Source organism: Phascolarctos cinereus, unplaced genomic scaffold (assembly GCF_003287225.1).
Source record: "Phascolarctos cinereus isolate Bilbo 61053 unplaced genomic scaffold, phaCin_HiC Scaffold_4;HRSCAF=312, whole genome shotgun sequence".
Classification (NCBI taxonomy): Eukaryota; Metazoa; Chordata; class Mammalia; order Diprotodontia; family Phascolarctidae; genus Phascolarctos; species Phascolarctos cinereus.
The window spans coordinates 109,293,857-109,314,952 of NW_027555847.1; the positions used below are offsets into that span (position 1 = coordinate 109,293,857).

A 21,096-nucleotide genomic window follows, 5' to 3' on the forward strand; every position below is an offset into this window, starting at 1 on the left:
CTGGAAAGAAAACTCTAATGTTGTTTTGCTATCTGTTCTTTTCAGGTTCGCCCATCATCTGTTTATAGAAATGAAACAGACATCATTTTTAGAGTAAGAATTCTCTGAAAGAATTATTCCATTCTATACTTGGTTATATGTCGTATGTGATGGTATGATCATACTTAGGAGTAGAGATAGTTTCATGCAACTGTCATTTCTCTTCTTTTGTCTAGACGCATTGTCCTTGGAGAACTTTTTTGAGTTTTATCTTGTAATGTTTGGTAGTCAGAAAATTTTTGTTTGTTTGTTTTTAAGCAAATAAAAAGTAGCTGATTTTTTGGGGGCTTGTCTGAATTTTGTTGTTTCTGTCTTAATGTTAAGTACCACAGTATGGTTGCTCTAAAAGTAGAGGATGAGAGATCTACAATAAACATGAAGAAGCCCAGAGTGTCTGTCATTAATCAGAGACCACAAAAGAAAAGCAGGAAAATAGAACCACTACAGGCAGATAAGATGGAACGAATGCCCAATTTACACTCCCCTAGTCAGGTAGGAATCATTTGTGACTTTTCATTAAGCTTTTGACAAATTATTTGTTAAGTCATTGACACCTGGAAGTTTCTAGACTGGTCCCAAGATTTGGTGCAGTTTATTTAGCATAAAGGCATACAAACTGGAGGGAGGATTGATGTCTTATGGTCTTGTAATGGTCCTACAGCTAAGTCCATTGTCACCTTCTTTTGTCATAATAGGACTGGTCACCATCCTTTCCAAAGAACTGTACATTAGCATTAAAAGGACTCTTTCATTTTGAGGAAAACCTCCAAAAATTATATCAGTGCAATGGAACTGCATGGAAGCCTTGGATTCCAAAACACAAGGTAGGATGCATGCTTAGCTGAAGAATGTTCTTGCTTAAATCTGCTTTGGAAGACTGTGCTTGGTAGGAGTGGGAGGGGGTGCAGGGAAAGGCATTAATATGGTAGACAATGTCAGCATTTAGTGTTAAAGATTATGTGACCAGTCATTCATTTAACAAACATTCATTAAAAACTCACCAGATGCCAAGCACTGTGTTAGGCACTGGGGAAGACACAAAGATTAAATGAAGAAATGATTTCTGCCCTCCTGGTACTTAGAGAAGGAATAACACACAAATACAATTATAAAGTACACTCTTACATGAACTATCTGTCAGGTTTAAAACAAAATCCCATGTGAGGACCAGAGTGAAGATTGTCCTGGCAGGATTTTGGAGAAAGTTGCATGTAGGAGATAACTGATTTAAATTAATCAGATTAAAAAAAAAAAAGGAGAGAGACCATTTCTTTCAATGGTAAAAATACTTCACCTAAAGTGGTTTTTTTGGTAATTAACTCATTAATTGATTAAATACACATTTAAACTTCTATACTGATGATAAAAACAACCAGAAGAGAAAAGCTATAACCTACAAAATATTGCTGAATTTGATGCTGTTTTTGTAGAAAGCTACTCTTTCTAAAGATGAAGAATTAGCACACTGTCTACTATTTAAATAAATAAATGAGCAGGGGGCTTTCCTCCTGCCAAGAGATGATTGTAGATTGTAAAGGGCATGACTGTGTGAACACTGACCACTTCATTTCAGGAAGGGAATGAAAGAACCTGTCCCACTGGATGGAGCCTTCAAAACAGCCACTGCTACTCCTTGATTACAGAGCAAAAAGTCACCTGGAATGAAGCTGCTCAAGCTTGCAGAGAAAAGTAAGAGATCCTCTTTCACATTTTGACTTGTGTTTCTTTATTTGGTTTTCCTTTTTTTTTTTTTTTTTGGCTAGGCAATGGGGCTAAGTGACTTGCCCAGGGTCACACAGCTAGTAAGTGTTAAGTGTCTGAGGCCAGATTTGAACTCGAGTCCTTCTGGCTCCAGGGTCTGGCTCCAGGGTGGTGCTTTATCCCCTGAGCCACCTAGCTGCTCCTGGTTTTCCTTTTATGTATGATTTATGTGTGTGTATGTATGGTGCTTTGGTGATGATTTTTTTGGGGGGGAGGGAGTGGGTGCAGATGAATGAAGGTCATAACCTTTCTTTTGCTCTCAGAGGACTTCTGAAAACTCCACTGTAGGTCAAAGTTCGCTGTGATGACCTGAGAACTGATTGGGTGTGAACTGACTCTTAGGTTCATGTACTGGGATACCAGCCTTTGCCTGTCTCAACAGTCCCTCCTCCATTCTTGGCAAATGCGAACACAGATTTTTCTAGGTCATCAGCCTTATAGGCTCCTGTTTTACTAGGTAGGACTCAAGGTAATTTGATTTGAAAATGACATCAGATGATAATGAAAGACTTGTAGCGTCAAGCCTGTGGCAATGGAGAAAGCAAGTCCCTGATGTTGTTGAAATAAGAATGCTACAGAACATTAAAAAAAAGCCCTGACTGATGTCTGTTGTCATGAGACCTGGGTTCAAATCCCACCTCTGATGATTACAAGGGTTACCCCCCAACCAGTTTCCTCATGAAGGCTTTGTAAGCAAAATGCAATCCCTGATCCATTTGCACAGCAAATCCTAAGGGATTGTGATCTGCACTAGCAAAGGGATCGCTCACACCTCCCAAACCACAGATCTTTGGACGTATGAAGTCTTATTGGCTCTCTCCTGCACTCCCGACACTCTGGGAACAGGGTCATTGGAATGCAGCCAGACGCTCATCCTATTAGCTCCCACTTCTGGGAATGACTGCGCAGAATGAACAGCCTGGCCCCTCATTAAATTTTCTTTCATGTCACACTTATCAGCTAAGCCCCAGAAAAAGGAGGCTTAGGCTTCTGAGTTGCCTCGTTGTTGCCAACAAGGTAGAGTGAATCCCCCCAAATGTTTAAAATATGTATCCTTCTGGCACTTGTTGCTAAAAGAGAAGTGTCACAGCTCTTTTTCCTCACCTCATCAAACTCAATGGACTGTTCTTCTTGAAAATCTGAAAACTGCCTTAATTTTCTAGGAGAGGCTCTTTCCACTTTGCAGGTCTTCTTACACCTTGCTCCACTCTGTGTACCCTGTGATGCAGTGACACTGGTCTCCTCGCTGTTCCTTGCACGTGACACTCCATCCCTCGTCTCCAGACATTTTCACTGGCTGTCTCTCCCCCCTGTCCCACCCCGGCTTGGGGGAGCACTCTCCTTTCTCCTCTCTGTTTCCCAGCATCCCTGGCTTCCTTCAAGTCAGTCAAAACCCTACCTTCTGCAAGAAGCCTTCCCTCTGACAGTAGGGTTATTGTGAGATTCAAATAAGATAATATTTGTAAAAAGCACCAAGCATGTAGCAGGTGCCATATAAGTGCTTATTACCCCTGCCCCTTCCCTCTGAGATTACCCCAATTTATCCAATATATAGCTGGTTTCCACGCAGCTGTTTGTATGCTGTCTCCCCCAGTAGACTGTAAGCTGCTTGAGAGCAGGGATTATTTTTTGCATTTTTCTCGTCCCCAGCATTTAGCACAGTATCTGGCAGACAGTATCTTAATAAGTGCTAATTTACTTACTGGCTGAATGATTGAGAGTGTTATATTACGGTGTAAAAGAGGTTGGTGGCAGTTCCCCTCAACTGTACAACAAATGTAGAAAATGCTCCTTCAGTAATTATAACAATTGTAGACCAAGGGGCACCTGGGATTTTCTGGTGTACTATAAGGAGAAGTGAATAAGGTAAATTTTTATTTTTCAGAGGGGCATTGTAATAAACTGAAAAGCCTCAGAAATTCTGGGTTCAACTTCTGACATTGTCATTTACTACATGAGTAGTCTTGGCAAGTAACTTAATCTTTCTGGGCCTCAGTTTCCTCATCTGTAAAATAAGGAGATTGGACTAGAAGGCCTCTGAGCTTCCTTCCAACTCTAGATCTTTGATCCAGTGATCCTACTAACCTATAACTTATGCAATATCAAATATTCTCATCAATATGTCATATAATCTGTAGTATATCTCTAAAAACTCATACTAATTGTAGGACTCTGGACAAGTCACTTAAACTTTCAGTGTCCCAGACAAAACTGTCTAAGACTTTAAGTTGCAGAGCAGATCCCCATCTACATTAGCAGAGGCAGTTTCCTCACCTACATTATTGAAATCAACATTTATTAAGTGCCTACTACATGCCAGGCACTGTGCTGAGTGCTGGGGATACAAAAGGAGGCAAAACACAGTCCCTACCCTTGTGGAGTTCACAGATCACAGATCTGGTGATTTTTGTTCATGTTTTTAAAATGAAATATTTCTAGGTTGCAAGCTCCACAAGGGGAAGAACAGTGCCTTATCTAAACTTAGAAACCTCCCTCCTCAATGTTCAGCACAATGCTCAGTACACAGTAGGCCTTAGTATCTACTTGTTCATTGAATGAATGAATAAATGTGCTTGATTTCACCATATTTATCGGCTACCTCTAGGATGCATAAGGTAATGAAACTCTGAAGCTTTTCAACTATTACAGTAACAGAAGGATTGAGATCAAGATGCTGTTGGGATTTTAAGGATGTTTTTAGGATCTGAGATTTCATAGGTGTGAGTATTTTCCCCTTCAACAGTGCAGATACAGCTGCTCTACAAATTAGCAGATGGTCTTTGAGAGCTGCTGAGGCCAAATAGATTATGAGCCTCTCTGAACTTTGTTAGGCTTGTCCCTGGGCAATGTAAACAAAGTCCATCATGGCTTGTACTCAGAGCTTTTCTGGCTGAATGGAACCTGCCATCCGCTTGTGCTCCTATGGCATGCCTCTAAGAATCCAGGTCAACCCCAACCACTCCATGAGAAGGCAGTCACGTAGGTCTTTAGTTATTTTCTCCCTTCTCCACCGAAGTCCTGTTTGCCTTGTTATTTTTCTCACTCCTCCATTGGGCTATTTATACAGACCTTCATTTGTATTATTCTTAAACACACACACACACACACACACACACAAACACAGACACACAACACACACACATCTCAGTTGTAAATCCATGGCCCTGTTATTGCTTATGATTCCTCTCCATTCCCTGCCTCTCACCACAACTTAATTTTAAGCACCTACACTCTACCTACAAAAGGAGCCCATACAGATTCACTGTTTACTTACCTATATAATACATTTGCACAACAAATAAAGAGCATTAAATATCCTCCATTATCTGATTTCAGTCACCTATGTAGCCTTATTTCACCTTGGCCCAGTGTGAACCCTGTGGGCCACTCATAGTTCCCTAAATACATCCTGCACTTTCAATAAAAGTTCATTAAAGACTCAATGTGTACACAGACTCCTAAGTATTGGATATATGCCAGAACTCCAATGGAGTATTACTTCAGATTGGATATACGAAGATGAAACATTAAGCAGTCCCTGCCTTCAAAGAGTTTGCATTTTACTTGGATAGATGGAAAAATACAAGGATGCACAAGGATATAAGGAATGAAAAGTTAAAAGAAAAACTTCGACATGCAAAACTTATGAGAAATGCTAGGAAGGAGAAATCACTTTCATCTGGGAGGGGGCAAAATGAAATCAGGGAAGAATTCTTAGAGTAAATGGTAGTTACTTATGATTTCTCTCCTCTCCATATACTCTTCTCCATCTCTGACTATGCAGATATTGCCCATTCTTTTAGGCCTACATAAGGCCCAAGAAGATTTCTTCCATGAAGCCTTCTCTGTTCATCCTAGCTGAAAGTGACTTTGCCTTCAGTAAATTTCTATAGTTCTCCATTCTTTTCTTAAAGCACTCTTCACATACTGCCTTGTACTTGTGATTACACACACACACACACAGAGTTCTCTAATAAACTATAAACCCTTGGGCAAATGGCTCATTCATTCCTTATATCTCACAATACTTCTCATTAGATCTTGTACATCCTCAATAAATATTTATTAAAAGAGTGAAAATGTAAATTTGTTAGTTTACATGCTCATGTTATACATTCATATCCTCCAAATTCCTGTGACAAATATATATCATTTAATATTCTCAATTCTCCATGAAAATCCTCCTCTAATGAGTGGGTGCTGTGAAGGTAAACATCAGTTCTCAAAGCTTAGGTCAGCTAGAAAGTCCAGTAAAGCTAGAGAGACTTTGAGGACTAGCCCAGTAAACAATGGATGGCTGTTATCTGAGGACCAGCCTAGGTCAGAATGAAAAGTATTGCTACAAGGAAATGAATCTTTTACCCTCCACAAGTCCCAAATGCTGTCTGTTAAGGCTTAATAGGAGGGGTGTACTGGAGCCAGTTCACAGGGCTTATGCCTATTGTTAAATTTGTAACATTAGCATTTGTGCTTTAGAAATCAGCAACGTGAAAATCAGAACTTATTTGTTATTTTGTTGATTGTCTAGACTATTACTAATTGTCTAAACTAGTACTAACACAAATGATACTTAAAAGTATGCTAAGAACATGTATTATATATAGATATATGTACATCTATCTATCCATCTATCTATCTATCTATCTATCTATCTATCTATCTATCTATCTATTTTTCTCCTTCCTCCAGAGAACTGATTGTGAAATGTTTACCAGCACATTCCTACTTAGAGGAGTTATGATCTTTATCTGTTCAAAGAATACTCACACCTAACCCACAGGTCCTTGAAATATTGAACTAAATTATGAAATAATTTTCTTAGTTGTCCTGCTAAACTAATTAAACCCTGAGGATTGGAAAGGTCCTCTGTCAACTTCATTGGAATAAAATTTACTTATAAGAAGCTAGTTGTCACAATGGATAGATTGATGGACTCGGAGTAAGGAATACCTGGTTTTAAATTCTATGACGTTAGCTAAATTGCTTAACTTGTTCCAGGTTTCAGTGTCTTCATCTGTAAAATGTGGGTGTTGGACTATATAAGTTCAAAGACCCCTTCCAACTAGAAATATAGAATATTATGATTGTCTTTCTCAGATGCTAAAGTGTATCTTTCCATCTTAAGATTCTGGTTCGGAGGAGGTTTTTAGATACAAGAATGCATTTCCTCTTGATTTCTTTCTCTTAAGATACGAATATGTGGAGGGCCTTGTCTTGAGGAGCCACTTAATGGTCAAGTTTCAGCAGAACCAGGAAGCTGTACTTTAACCTTTGACCCTAACCAATTTGCCAATTCAGTTCAACCTTTGGCTACTTTTTCCTCCTCCATTTGAGTTTCTTATCGCATATTTGACATGGGAAGGATACTAGAGCCAGAGTCCTGAATTAAGAATTGCTTAGATTTACATACTACAATCTTATCTAGTCATTTCCTACAAGTCTACCTGGGGACTCAGGTTAATCTGATTATCAATCCATCCTCTACAAAATCATTTTGTTTTTCATAAGTAGCTGCTTTGCTATCTAGAGAGCAATAGATAGATAATAGTTTTCTAATATCTTTAGATAATAACTATCAACCTATTGTGACTTTAAGTGTGATTTTGATTGACTTAAGTCAAAACATCTTTTCAACAGCATGAGTTATCCCTCCACCAACACAGATTGCAACCTCTCTATATTCTAGCAGATGGTCATTGTGGGTTACTGTAGCCAAAATAATTTATTACCTTGTGGCTATGGTAATGAGGAGTTCCTTGGCCCATCATGTGGCAAGGTATAAGGAACTTTTCTGAACCTAGGCTGATCCTTCCACCAGAAGCACATAGTCCATTCATGGGCCCTTCTTGAAATCATTCCAGCTTACCAGCATCTGTCAGATCACGCCTTCCATGGCCATTGCCTTCAGTAATCTGTGCTTGCCTCCAAATTTTAAAAAGTGAGGTGTAGGAGTTCATGGCTGAAAGGAACCTTCGAGGTCATCTAGTCCAATGCCCTCAAATTATAATTCAGGAAAGTGCTGCCCAGATAGGTGTACTTAAGTGAAAGCTTGTGATTTCCTTGCACTTAATAGGTAGGCCTCATGGAACTAATCATCATCATCATTATCATAATAACTTAAATTAATAATATTTCTTTTGCTTAGATATTGTAATGTGGAAACCAAGCATATACAGAACTGTCTAAAAAGATGTGTATATCTGGGTCTGTGTCTGTACACAGGAGTACCTGCCCAAAGAGACAAGAGTCCATTAAGATGGTGATGTCCTCCAAGTGCCCCTAGTTGGGGATGACATTGCACTGATTGTGTCAAGCCCCAGAATATTATGGACTTCCTCACTGAGATCCATTGTAACTCAGCCAGTCATCCGTTCAAGAAAATGAATGAGAAATGCCCATTGTCCAAATTAAAGTAGTCAGTTGTATAGATAGTCCATTAAGTTAATACATGTATCTTGGACAGGTGTTACAGAGAGACAGTAAATTTGTCTAAGAATTGATTAGAATGAAGAGAGTGAACTGAATTGCATTTGGGAATTGTGTACTGTGCTTTTAATGACTCATACAGGATGAATAAGTATGGATCTGTATCAGAAGAGGAAATACTCACATCAATGATATCATGGTCCACTGAAGTAGACACAAAGTAGAATCGTACATCTTTTCTGCAGAACTTTAAAGAATCCAGCAATATGTCCTATTTGGGACACAGAAGAACCAGAAAGGGAATTTTAAAAAGTTCAGAGCAACCCACATAGCATTCAGAAAGTCCCTATTCACAAATTCATACATTTTATTTATGGGACAATGCCCCTTCTCTGGACCTATTTGTTTTCACTTTAGACACAGTTCTAGCAAGTATAGATACTGACTTCCAACCCCATAGTAGATTAGAAGAGCAAATAAAAAGCATGCTACTACACACAAAAATGTTGGACTTCCAACTTCAAATAACCTTGATGGGAAGGATATACAAAAACCGCAACAAAGCAAACACAAGGAATTAGAGAATAAGACTGTCTACTGTAGAGGTTTTTAACTGGGGTCCACAGACCCCCTGGGATCCCATATATTAGATGGGGGAAATGACATTTTTATTTCAATGTTATTGGTTTCTTTTTAATTCTATGTATCTTACTTTGTATATTTGAAAACTTTCTGAAAAGGGGTCCATAGACTTCACCAGGCTGCCAAAGAGGTCCATGACATAAAAAGACTAGAAACCCCTGATTTAAAGCCATTTAGTGTAGTGGTAAAGAGGCCTAAATGCGTAACTAGTCTGATGTCATGTCTGTATTACCCAATAGTTAAATATTAATGTTCATAAAATGACCTTGACTCATTGAGAAAAAGCTAACCTATACTTAGTATACTCTGTTTAAGAAACAGAAAAATGTTTAAAATATTTTCAAAAGGCTCCCATCTGAAATGGTTATATTGAAAAATGTTTTGGCACTTAAATAGGTAAAACCTCAGCTCTTCAAAATTATTCCTTACCCTGGAGATCCAGATAGCTGAGGTTTTACTGTGGAAATGATGGCTCCTAATCTCAAAACAGAAAATAAAGGTTTGTTTGGGGCTTTGTTTATATAGGATCAATGGCACTGGAGATTTGACAGTTAATCAGTTAGTGCGATTATGTAATATACATAATAAAACTGTATATTTAGAGCCCATAGAGATTTTCTTTTTTGTAAGGGGAGTAGGAGAGGAAACTTAATGGTTGGATCTGGTTGTGAAATTGATCAGATTAACTGAACAATTGCCAATTCACCATTTCAGTTTGCTGATGAATTTCTTAGATAAATGGTATTGTCTTGCCTTTAAATAATTAATGCAAACATGTAGTTTCTGGTTTCTGATATTCCAGAGATTTAAAAAGAATCTGTCAAACAGCCATTTTGTTTTAAAAGCACAGATTCAGCAATAAAATATATTAAATGTGAAGACCTCATCCTTGTCACCACCACAGCTGGAAAGAACATTTAATATTAAAGCACCTGGAAAGAGCTTTAAGTTGATTTTTTTCCCATCACTTTCCCTCATATATTCCATGTTAACAGAAATATGTCTTTTCCCTAAGAAATGTTGACTCCTTGGTTCTGATTCTTTCATTTCCTTTTGTTTGAGTCTAGACATCAAGGCAACCTAGCAAGTGTGTTTACGAAACAGCATATGCAGTGGCTATGGGACTTCAGCGGACGAAAGTCATTCTGGATAGGCAAGTATCCATGGGTTCTTTGGAACTGGTGTAACCATACTAAGTGAAGTAATATAACATCACTTCTTACTAGGCAGAAAAGGAAAAGGATACCATCTACGGACAAATTAATCTAATTTGTGGCTTACAACTGACTGACCTCTTCCTCTTGATCAGAAAAGTAGAATAATTGTCTTTTTAAAATTCCTTGGGGAAAGTATGACTTCCACAGAGCAGAAGATGTAGGCATTTTCCTTGATTGGTTGGGGAAGTGGAAAGGCTACTGGAATATGGTGGCAAAGGCATCATCTGTTGTGAGAAGGCTAAGGGGAATGATTAAGAAAGAAGTATGGAGACTCCTGGTTTCTGCCTCTTCTGCCACTAACTCATCATGTAATCTGGGACAAGTCATTTTGCTCTTCTGGGCCTTGGTCTGTAAAATAAGGTGATCAGATTAAACGATCTCTAAGGCCCAAGCTCTCATTCTTCTGGATCTAAGGAATTTCAAAGGACTCTTCTAGTGTTAAAGTTCTGCATGTACTTATACAGTTCTCCATGTACAAGGACAGAACTTCTAAAACTGAGAAATTCTTATGTCTACTAAACTGCAAATTCAGTAAATCCAAAGGGTCTCCTGCTTCTGAATCCACATTTCTCTAGCGATAATGAGGTTTATAAAATGCTTCCTTTACAACTGAATGAGATAGTAGTACAGATACAATTATCCTCATTTTGCTAACTAGGAAACTTAGACCCCAAAAGGTGAAAGAATTACCTAGGAGAACAGGAGCTTGAATCCAAGTTTTTTGAGACAGTCAGGATGAGAAAGCAATTCAAGATGTAAACAAAAAAGAAACATGGTAGGTAAATCATGAAATGAGACTTTTCATTTGAAAGCCAACACTACCATTTGTAGATAAAATTGAAGAAAACAAAAAAATGGTTTCCATGTGCTATATGCAATGGAAAAAAATGTTTGTAACGGAGTTTAAGAAGTACTTTTTATCTGTGGTTCAGGCCTCAAAACATTCTTTTGCATATAATCTATACAGTAAATTGAGGACAATGGTCTAGAAAAGTATCTGTCCCAAGAAGAATAAACAAATTTGAAATTTTTTTTTCGTCGTAGGTTTGAATGACCAAGACAATGCTGGTCGCTGGGAATGGGATGGAGGTGAACCTATAACCTTCACAAATTGGAGGAGAGGGACCCCCTCACATCTGAAAAAAAGAAAGAACTGTGTTTTGGTAAAAAGAAGGGGAAAGTGGCAAGCTAAAGACTGTAGGAAGGGTAAAGCTCACAACTATGTGTGTGCCAGGAAACTATAAACACAAGTGATATTGGACACATCCACCAGAGCTCCCTCACAAACTGATTCTTTTCCACATATGATTTTCAGTGTTTGTGAATTTATATGTTTAAAAATCAATGGCCAACATTTACTTAGTAAATTTATTTCCTGTGGACTAGGAGAGACTTCTGTAAAAGTGAATTGTGATTGCAAAGTTGGTCAGTAGTTTCCCTTCTTATCTACCCCCATTCTCCTGCAAGAAAAGAACCATTTTTGAACCTTATCTTGTACTTATATCTACCCCACCCCCAACAAAAGCTCAAAGTCTTATAAGATGTAGAATTTTGCTTATTTAAGTAGAAACTATTCCAATCCTCAGCCAGTTCTGGCTTCTTACCCTCTTACTGTCTGGCTTATGGTTTGATTGTCCATCACCTCAGGAGAGGCTACCAGGAAACTTGTATTGCAAGTTTCTTCCAATGGACCTGCCTCTCTCTCAATTCAGCTCCAATAAAACCAACTATACCAGCCAGACAAAAATTGGAAAACAATGAGAGAATTAGATCCTTTTATCACCTTTAAGGGTGGGGCTGGGAGTGGGGGTCAATAGGTTAAAAAGTGGCAGTTCTCAGGGTAATGAATAGTAGTTGAAAAGAAAGGCTGTAAGTGGATGAGTCATGGTATATGTGCTTCTCTGAAAAGTCAGAGCTACTTTGATCCTGGATATGCACTCAGATAAGCACATAGGGTCTGCCAACTCCTTGGAGGACCGTGCATCATGTATCATCCAAGAAGATCAGTTTTCTGAAATGAGGGTTAGCTTTGGTTCATTCCAAGATAATAGTTTGGTTTCCCCAACTATAATGGAATTGAACCCACATAAACTTTTTTTATATTAGTGTCATTGATTGTCATTTCTCAAAGACATACATGGCATTTGGACAGACAAAAAGGCTGTTTCCTCAAAAATAAATAGATGACCATATGGTTGGTCAAAGATCCCTCTTAAACACAATACTCTTGTAGATCACATTGCCAATTACCTATGATCTCTGAAGGGAATCTTGATGCAATGATGAATCCAGAATACTCCGACCTAGTTTCAGACATGCTATTAGATGAGATTTATGAGTGTCAAGGTACCCACCTACATGTGGCTATAGCCTCAATGTGAAACATGTCAATGGTAATGGAACAAGTGGAATTTTTAGCAGGCTATATTTTTCTGTTCCCAAGATTCTAAAAGAAGTTTCAAAACATGAAAATTTCATTCCAAAATCAATTTGCCTCTAAAAATGTTTCTTTTCTTTTTATCTTTTCATGGTTCCTATAAAATATGTGATTTCTCTCAGTAGCATAATTTTAATATCAAAATTTTTAAAAGGTCATTTAATGTATTTGTGCTATAACATAAATTTTGTAAGAATGTTTGCATTAGGTAAACTGACAGTTCTTAGACCAGGTCCTTCCTGTAACCTAAAAACATAATAGGCCAAGCCCTATTTCTGGCCATAGAAATATCATTTTGACCACTAGAAATTTTGCACTGTTTTCATAGTTTGCCAAAAAAATGCTACATCCTCTGCACTAACTCCCAGATGATTCTCTGGCTCAACTCTCTTGATCAATATTCACCTGACACAATGGCATTAGTTTGAGTTGTTATAAGAAAAAGAATCTGGTCAAACTGGGATCTGGCAAGCACCATCCCCTAGTCTACCATCTTCTGATATATGAGGAGTAATGACCGTGAAATAAGGAATGTTGGAAATAAGGATTTTTTATGTGAAGGGTCAAGTAGTTGGAAGAACTGTGTCCACATGAAGAGAAGTGAATGTTCAATGTGTGAGGAATATATTAGCAAAGAGATGGAAATCTCTTTGCATCTCTGCTCTACTCCAGAATTCATGAGCTATAGCTGTTTACTTGGAATTAAAGATTATTCCAGGGAAAGAATTTAGAAAATAAAGTACAAACTATATAACTGTGCAAAAAGTCAGCAAAGTCTCTTTGTTAAATTTCTATTGTACACATCTCCAGTGATTATTTTAAATATTTAATGAAATTGTGAATATTATCAAAATGATAGAAAATGCTGGGTTTTAATAATATCCATAAAGATTAGAACAATTTTGAAAAAACAAAATTATTTCTGTGCCTGTTAAACTTTTTGGTTATCAAGTATTTAACTTAGTGATCAAAAAATATTTTCATTTCCTGTTTAAAATTACTTAAATGCAATTTATTCAGACCCAATGAATGAAAAGAAATCATACTGCAAGGTCGAAGACACCAAATCCACGCTTCTCATTTTAAGATGAGGAAAGAGAGTTTAAGTGATTGCCCAAAAGCTACTCTCTGCTACCCAGAGAGTAGCAGAGCTAGGATAGGGTAATAAGATTTGGAAGAAAAGAAAGAACTAGGTGTAGATCATCATTTATTAGTGGTTTCATTTATTCCTCAGGACTAAGCGTGAGATGGGAAGGAAGTAGGAATATTTGACATGAGTCCCTCTAACCCTGTTCCTCATGAAGTATGCTCTATTGACCACCATAGTACCCACTCTACTCTTGGGCAGAGGTGGTGGGAAAGGAAGAAAGGTAGTGGAAAGAGTAGAGTAGAGGAATAAGAAAGGAAAGAGGAAGAGAGAGAGATGTGGCAGCTTCTAGAGTATCCAGCAGAGGTAGCAGGAGAAGTTTAGAGATAACTTAGACTTTGATTTGAATGAAAGCCCCCTATGAAAGAACTCTTCCCAACCCCAAACCCTGCCTCAGGAAAAATAAAAATGGACTTTGTCATTCTGTGTCAACAAGAAAAGCAATGTGGCATGGGGACAGAGAGTTGTCCTTGGGACCAGGGAGACCTGACTTCTAGTCAGGCCTCTGACATACTCACTGGCTGTAGAACTGGACAAGTCACTTTAACTTCTCAATGCTCTAGGCAAGTCTCTCAGACTGTATTTGTGATGGTTCTGATGTACATTGTAGAGGGAGTTTCCTCTGGCAAGAGTTCCCAATACCAACGAAACCACAGATCCAGGCCTTCTCCCTATCCTATGTCTACAGACATAGAGATAGGTTTGTGATTTTTTGTGATTTTTAGGAATTTTTGACTACTTTTGAAAAACAAATTCTCAGCCCATGTTGGTAAAAATAGACTTGGAAATATTTAATAATCACTGCTTCTTTTCCAAGGGTACAAGAAGGGAATGAGCTGATTTACATTTCTCTTCATGTTTACACTTTTTAATGCAACAAAGAAGACAGTGGGTTCACTTTCATGAGTATTGGTTCTGGTTCTGCATAACTGAAGTCACAGATTGGTGCTAATCCTGTATCTGTAATAAAGTAGCATGCTGAGTGCACTATATTTACTGTTATACCAAACCTAATAAAACATATGTAATTAATGGTTGTGGCTGATACTTCATTTGACTTTCCACATTAAGAATTTTTTTTTTCTGGGACCCAAAATGTTAAGACAGAAGAGCTTCCATCCTTAATGACTCCATTTAAGGCTCAATGTGAAAGGAGCCCAGCATACCCTTTGATCATTTTTTTTTCTGTCTAGAACAACTTTTAATTGTATGTGATGCAAATATGATACTGTAGTATAGTACCATAGTACCAAGCGCTGAATACTTGTAGGAGGTGAGCGGGTTCCTCAGACCTCAGTTTCCCATTACCACCCTTCTAAAGTGAGAAAAAATCTAGTCCACCTCTTTCTTCCATCAGACTTGCCTTTGCCACTACCATTTTTCACCATTTTACTCCTTCCTCAAGTAATCAAGAAATTGGCCTTAATTTCCTAAGGAATTAAATTACGGTCATGGCAGCAGCAGGCCCCAAATGGTTTTTACCTCAAGAGGCAGGTGGGCAACTAGAACTTTTGTTCTTGTTGGGTTCTCTGTAGTCCACTAGCTGAAATGTTTTAAAACAAGTCTGGAGTGCATTGAAAAGGTGGTGAAGAAATTGATGACCAGGCTAAATGAGGACTGGTGGAAGGAACTAGGAGAGTTTAGCCTGAAGAAAAGACTTAAGTGAAAATGGTTATTATTTTTAAGTACTTGAAGGGCTATCATGTCTAAGAGGGATTAATTTTGTTCTTCTCAACTGTAGAGGACAGTAGAAGTTGCAGAGATGCAGGTTTCAAAAAGATAGAAGGGAAAAATTCCTAGTATCTCTTATTGCTTTTCAGTCATTTGCAGTTGTGTCTAACTCTTCATGACCCATTTTGGGTTTTCCTGGAAAACCTCTAGAGTGGTTTGCCATTTCCTTCTCCAGCTCATTTTACAGATGAGGAAACTGAGGCAAACAGGGTGAAGTGACTTGCCCAAGGTCACACATCTTGTAAGGGTCTGAAGTCAAATTTGAACTCAGGTAGACGAGTCTTCCTGATTCCAGGCCTGACACTTTATCCATTGGGCTACCCAGCTGCCCTCCTAATATTTAGAGTAGCCCAAAATGTGGGACAAACTACACCAGAAGGAAAAGAGGTCCTATCACTAGAGGTTGGAAGAGCAGCTGTCACACAGATTATAGAAAGAATTACTGCTTTGGTTTGGGTTGGTCTAGATGTCTTCAGAGATTCCTCCCAGCACTGAAATTTCAAGATTCTAGGATTCAACTCAATTCAACTCATTCAACAAGTATCTATGATCATCTTTACTCACTTGCTAAGTATTAGAGTACTTCAAAACTTACAAAGATGAACCATTCCATTCAACAAACATTTGATAAGTGCCTACTAAGTATAAGGAACTGTGGGATCCAGAGACGAAAATAAAAAAGATCCTCCTTTCATGAAACTTATTTTCAACTGAGGGAATGCAGCATGTGCACAGTATGTAGGTATATACACACAACAATTTCGAGAAGGTTCCAACACCAACTGGAACTGTCTAAAAAGGCTTCCCAGATGAGGTGGTACCTGGGCTGTATTGTGAAAAACACTAGGGATTCTAAGAGGCAAAGGTGAGGAGGGAGTGTGTTGCAGATATAGGGGAACACCTTTGTAAAAGCATAGAGATGGAAGGTGATATATCTTGTAATTTCTATATCTGGTTAGAAAATCTAGTCCAAGCCTGACCACGAATTAACTATGTGACCTGGGAAATAATGATAATAATAAATGATGTCACACATAAGGCACAATGCTTTCCACAAATTATTTCATTTAATAATTTGGGTAAGTTACAACTTCTCTAGACCTGAGTTTTCTCATCTGTAAAATAAGCAATAGGTGATACCTCAAGTCCTTTCCAAATGTACAATTCCACGACTTTAGAACAGGAAATGACTATGGTAGCTTCATAACTTCCACAGACCTTACTTTTTATTCTCTAAGTATGTGTTTTATGGATCTCATACTCAGCTTAGCAATAAAACTTAGTTTATTTTAATAAGACAGAAAGAAATAAAATTCAACCAACACTTTATGTATAGAGCTTACAATAGTAACATTTTCCCAAACCATGTAGTATGCTTTTATTGTCTTTTCTCTTCAGAATCAATCAAATGGTCCACAAAAAGCACCTTTTACGTGTCAGACATTGGCCTAGATGGTGGGGATAAGAAAGAAAGAAAGAAAGAAAGAAAGAAAGAAAGAAAGAAAGAAAGAAAGAAAGAAAGAAAGAAAGAAAGAAAGAAAGAAAGAAAGAAAGGAGAAGCAATCAGGGTTAAGTGACTTGCCCAGAGTCACACAGCTAGTAAGTGTCAAGTGTCTGAGGCCAGATTTGAACTCAGGTCCTCCTGACTCCAAGGCCAGAGCTCTATCCACTGTGCCACCTAGCTACCACTGGAACTGTCTTTTATGTTTCTTTGTGTCCCCAGCACAGTACCTGGCACATAGTAGATGCTTTATAAATGTTTATTGACTGACTGAAAGATACATACATTTTCCAGACATGGCTAATGTGAGAATTTGTTTTGCTCAACTTTGAACGCTTACAAGGAGGGTTTTGTTTTTATTTTTGTTTTTGCTCAATGGTGGGGAGGGGCACAGCGGAACCCAAGATTATAAATGCTTGTAAAAATACATAAATATATTTTTAAAATGTGAGTAAGTCCTCCAGGAATGGAGTCAATAGGAGTAGCTCATTCAATCAGGGAAGGAGGAGCTCCAGCTCTTTCTGTGTGAGCTGCTTTTGCTGTTGTTGAGCCATTTCTGTTGTGTCTGACTCTTCTTGACCCCATTTGGGGTTTTCTTGGCAAAGACACTGCAGGGTTTGCCATTTCCTTCGCTAGCTGACTTTACAGATGAGGAAACAGAGGCAAATAGGGTTAAGTGACTTGCCCAAGGTCACACAGCTAGTACATGTATGAGGCCTGATTTGAACTCAGCTCTTCCTGACTCTAGACTCAGCACTCTATCCATTATGCCACCTAGCTGCCCATCTTTCCTCAAACTACTATTTTTGAATAATCTAGTTAAAGATTCACTGAGTGAACCTATTGGTTCAGGATCAGTTACCACTGGCGTCCATGCTAAGAAAGTGCCTAGATACAGAGAGATGGATTTAGCCAGTGTAGTTAGGACAAGTTACAAGAAGGGAATAATACCAGATGATGATTTCTTGCCAAATAAAACTACAAGAAAACATCCTACAAAATGATTGATTGGGACCAGGTAAAATTAGCTAAAAGGAAATGTGTGATGTAGATCTGAGTTCAAGTTATAGCTCGAACCATGACTTGTATAACTTTGGTCAACCCACCCATTTCATCATCTATAAGATGAGAGGTTGGACTAGGAGTCTCTGAGGTCCTTTCCAACTCTAGAGCTTTGATCCTTTGCTCCTATTGACCTACAATTTATACATTAGTACATATTGTAATTGCTGTGTTGGATTCCATAATAGCCATTACTTCTCTTGATATAATGGTGCCACACTGACACGTGCTCACTCTGTGACCCTGGACAAGTCACTTATACTCTTGGTTCCACAGATAACTCTCTAAGATGACAGATTACAGATGAGTCACCAACCTGCAGTGGAAAAAGGGATTTCTCGTCAAGGGAGTTCTCTATGCCAATAAAATTATAGGTCTAGTTCTTATCCTCCTTAGTATTGAGATGAGATAAGAAAGTGGATGTGGGAGGAGGTCAGGGAATAAGGGGGGAGACTAAGGTTCAGACATACTTTATCCAATATGATTGCCATCTGCACACTCCACATTCCAGACTTATTTCTGTCTCCCCTGAACATTCCCAAATTTTCCTGTGCTTTTACTCACCTCTTTCCTATACCTGGAATGTCCTACCTCTCTGTTTTTACTCACAGAATTCTTAAAGACCACTGGATTTAGAGCCAGAGAATCTGCATTCAAATCCCTGCTTTGACATTGTTCTAGCTAGGTAATATTGGACAAGTTATTCAACTTCTCTGAGCCTCATTTTCCTTACTTGTAAAACAAAGGGATTGGACTAAAAACCTTTTAAGATTTCTTCTGGCTCTACAACAATGATCTGTAAAACCCAACTAAAGTACTACCTCAACCACAGTGCCTTCCCTGATCTTCCCTGTTGTTTATGACTTTTTCTCCCGCATGCCACTTGGTTGAGACTACAAAAGACCTTCCCTTAGAATCAAAGAAGCTCAAAGTTGGAAGGGTACTCAAGGAGGCAGGTAGGTACCACAATGGACAGTGCTGGACCTGGAGTCAGGAAGAACTGAGTTCAAATCTAGGCTTGGATACTTTACTAGGTAGGTAACCATAGGCAACTCTGCCTCAGTTCTTCATCTCTAAAATGGGGATAGTAATAGCATCTGCCTCTCAGGGTTGTCATGAGGCTAAATAAAGATAATATTTATGAGGCACCCTGTAAATGCTACTTTTTTACTTCTCTATAGTGCATTTGTCATGTAGTATTATATTCCCTGACTTGCCTATAAGTTCTACAAGGGCTAAACTCTGTTTCTCCCTATTGCTTAAAGTAGTGTTCTCTATGGAGTAAGTGTTTAATAAGTGTGTGTTGAATGTATGATAAGTAAGTGTGTGTTGAATGTATGGATTGAACAAGTGGGATGTTCAAGATAGCTATATCACCAAGGAACTGTGATCAGCACTGAGCAAAAATGTTCTCCTTGCCTGGAGATTTCATGCCCTTATGACCCACTGGGATCTGCTTTTGGTCATTCTCAGCAAATAAAAGTTTTCTTAGTTTCTTAGAGTTTATACCAAACTGATCCAAATTTGGCCAAGGGTTCACCAACCTTACGGTAATTCTGGGCCAAGTTTCAGGTTCACAGAAGAAGCCAAAGCTAACTGGAAAGTTTTGCTTTGCTTTCAAATTTCCTTCAATGTTTTTCGCAGCTTGTCTCCTACCACATTATTATTTAAATTCTACACCTTAAGTGGGGAAAATGTATAATATGTGAATATTTACATTATAGACACTTTAATAATATTTCATTTCTGCATGAGCATTGCCAAGATAGTCAAGCCAGCTTTTTATTTATAAAGACTTGAATATATAAATCTGAGTGATAACTGTTCATAAAATGATATATTAATATTTCTTTTACTTACCTCATTGGATTATTATGAGAAGCAACAGTATGATTTCCCCAGCATCCTCTGAGTGCGTTAGAGAAAAGCTTATCAAGGTAAATACAAAGGATGATTCTTTCGAGCTGTTCCCCATTACTTCCTTGCCCTCCCCCATCTGCCCTCTATTTTGGCATATTTTCCTCACATTCTGTCCCACATTTGGCCCTGAGTCAGTTGAAAGCTGTGCAAGTTGTTTCTTCATTCCCATCTGAATTTTAGCTTAGCTGTGGAGCTGTTTTCCATGTGCTCTTAATCATTTGTCCATGTGTTACAAGATGAAAGGGACAATGCATTTTGCCTGAGCAGGATTCCTTGCGCATGCAGGGACTTGGTGGAGTAGAGGAAGTCTTTGGGGTCCTCCAGTGGGAAAGCTCTGTTCAGACAGGTACCCCCACCCACACTCATGACAACTGAGAACACTGCACTTCCATCACAGAAGTGACAGGGGAAATTGTTTCCCAGCTACAGAAAGTGGTGGTCTCATTAGTTTATATTTCAAAGGAGAGTTAGTATTGGCAGGGAGCTACCAGTATGGTGATATTCATAGACTAAGTGAGAGAATGTGGCTAAGTTCAGAAAGGGAGGTTCTTGATATATGAATAATACAATGTATATTTGTTAATTTTTATATTACTATTAATTTTAATATTATGGGCAAGGCACTACAGTAGGCACTGAAAAAGACATATCTATTTCAACATCTCACAATATCTATGTCTGTCTCTCTATCATCTATCTCTGTCTATCTATTTATTGAATTCCTACTCAGCCTTTAAAGTCCAGCTCAAGTGCTTCCTTCTCTCTAGAAACCTTCGCTGATCCTACAGTCAAGAGTTGTTCACTCCTTGAACCTCACTATTTGGACCACTTTGATGAACTTTTGTATATTTTATTGTACACTGTATTTGTCCTATTCCCCTACCAGACTGTAAACTCCATGAGAGAAGAAAATATATCTTGTCTAAATTTGGTAACTGCTTCAACCACCTAGCACAGTTTCCTGTCCAGTAATTATTTAGTTAATGTTAGTTGAATTGAATTGGGAACTAAGACAAATAAGGAATAGTCTCTGCCTTGGGGAGAATTTGTAATCTAATAGCAAGTTATTCTGATATCTCGCTAGATCAAGAATAATTCAATTTTAAAATAGAATGCATACCCTTTGATCCAGTGATACTGCTACTCTGCCTATATCCCAAAGAGGTCAAAAAAAGAGGGAAAAGACCTACATGTGCAAAAAAAACTGGGGGGC

At 38.3% G+C, this 21,096-nt stretch overlaps 1 protein-coding gene across 1 annotated transcript in view; it reads left to right on the forward strand.

Moving 5' to 3' along the window:
• Positions 1 to 14,706, forward strand: part of LOC144456799 (FRAS1-related extracellular matrix protein 1-like) — a 54,313-nt gene extending 39,607 nt beyond the window's left edge. Inside the window, exons 9-14 of the mRNA XM_078152487.1 lie at positions 46 to 93; positions 364 to 531; positions 735 to 863; positions 1,613 to 1,728; positions 9,936 to 10,021; positions 11,130 to 14,706. Coding sequence (XP_078008613.1) covers positions 46 to 93; positions 364 to 531; positions 735 to 863; positions 1,613 to 1,728; positions 9,936 to 10,021; positions 11,130 to 11,329 — 747 coding nt within the window. The 3' untranslated portion in view covers positions 11,330 to 14,706. The remainder of the gene's footprint in view (positions 1 to 45; positions 94 to 363; positions 532 to 734; positions 864 to 1,612; positions 1,729 to 9,935; positions 10,022 to 11,129) is intronic.
• Positions 14,707 to 21,096: the final 6,390 nt, after the last annotated feature.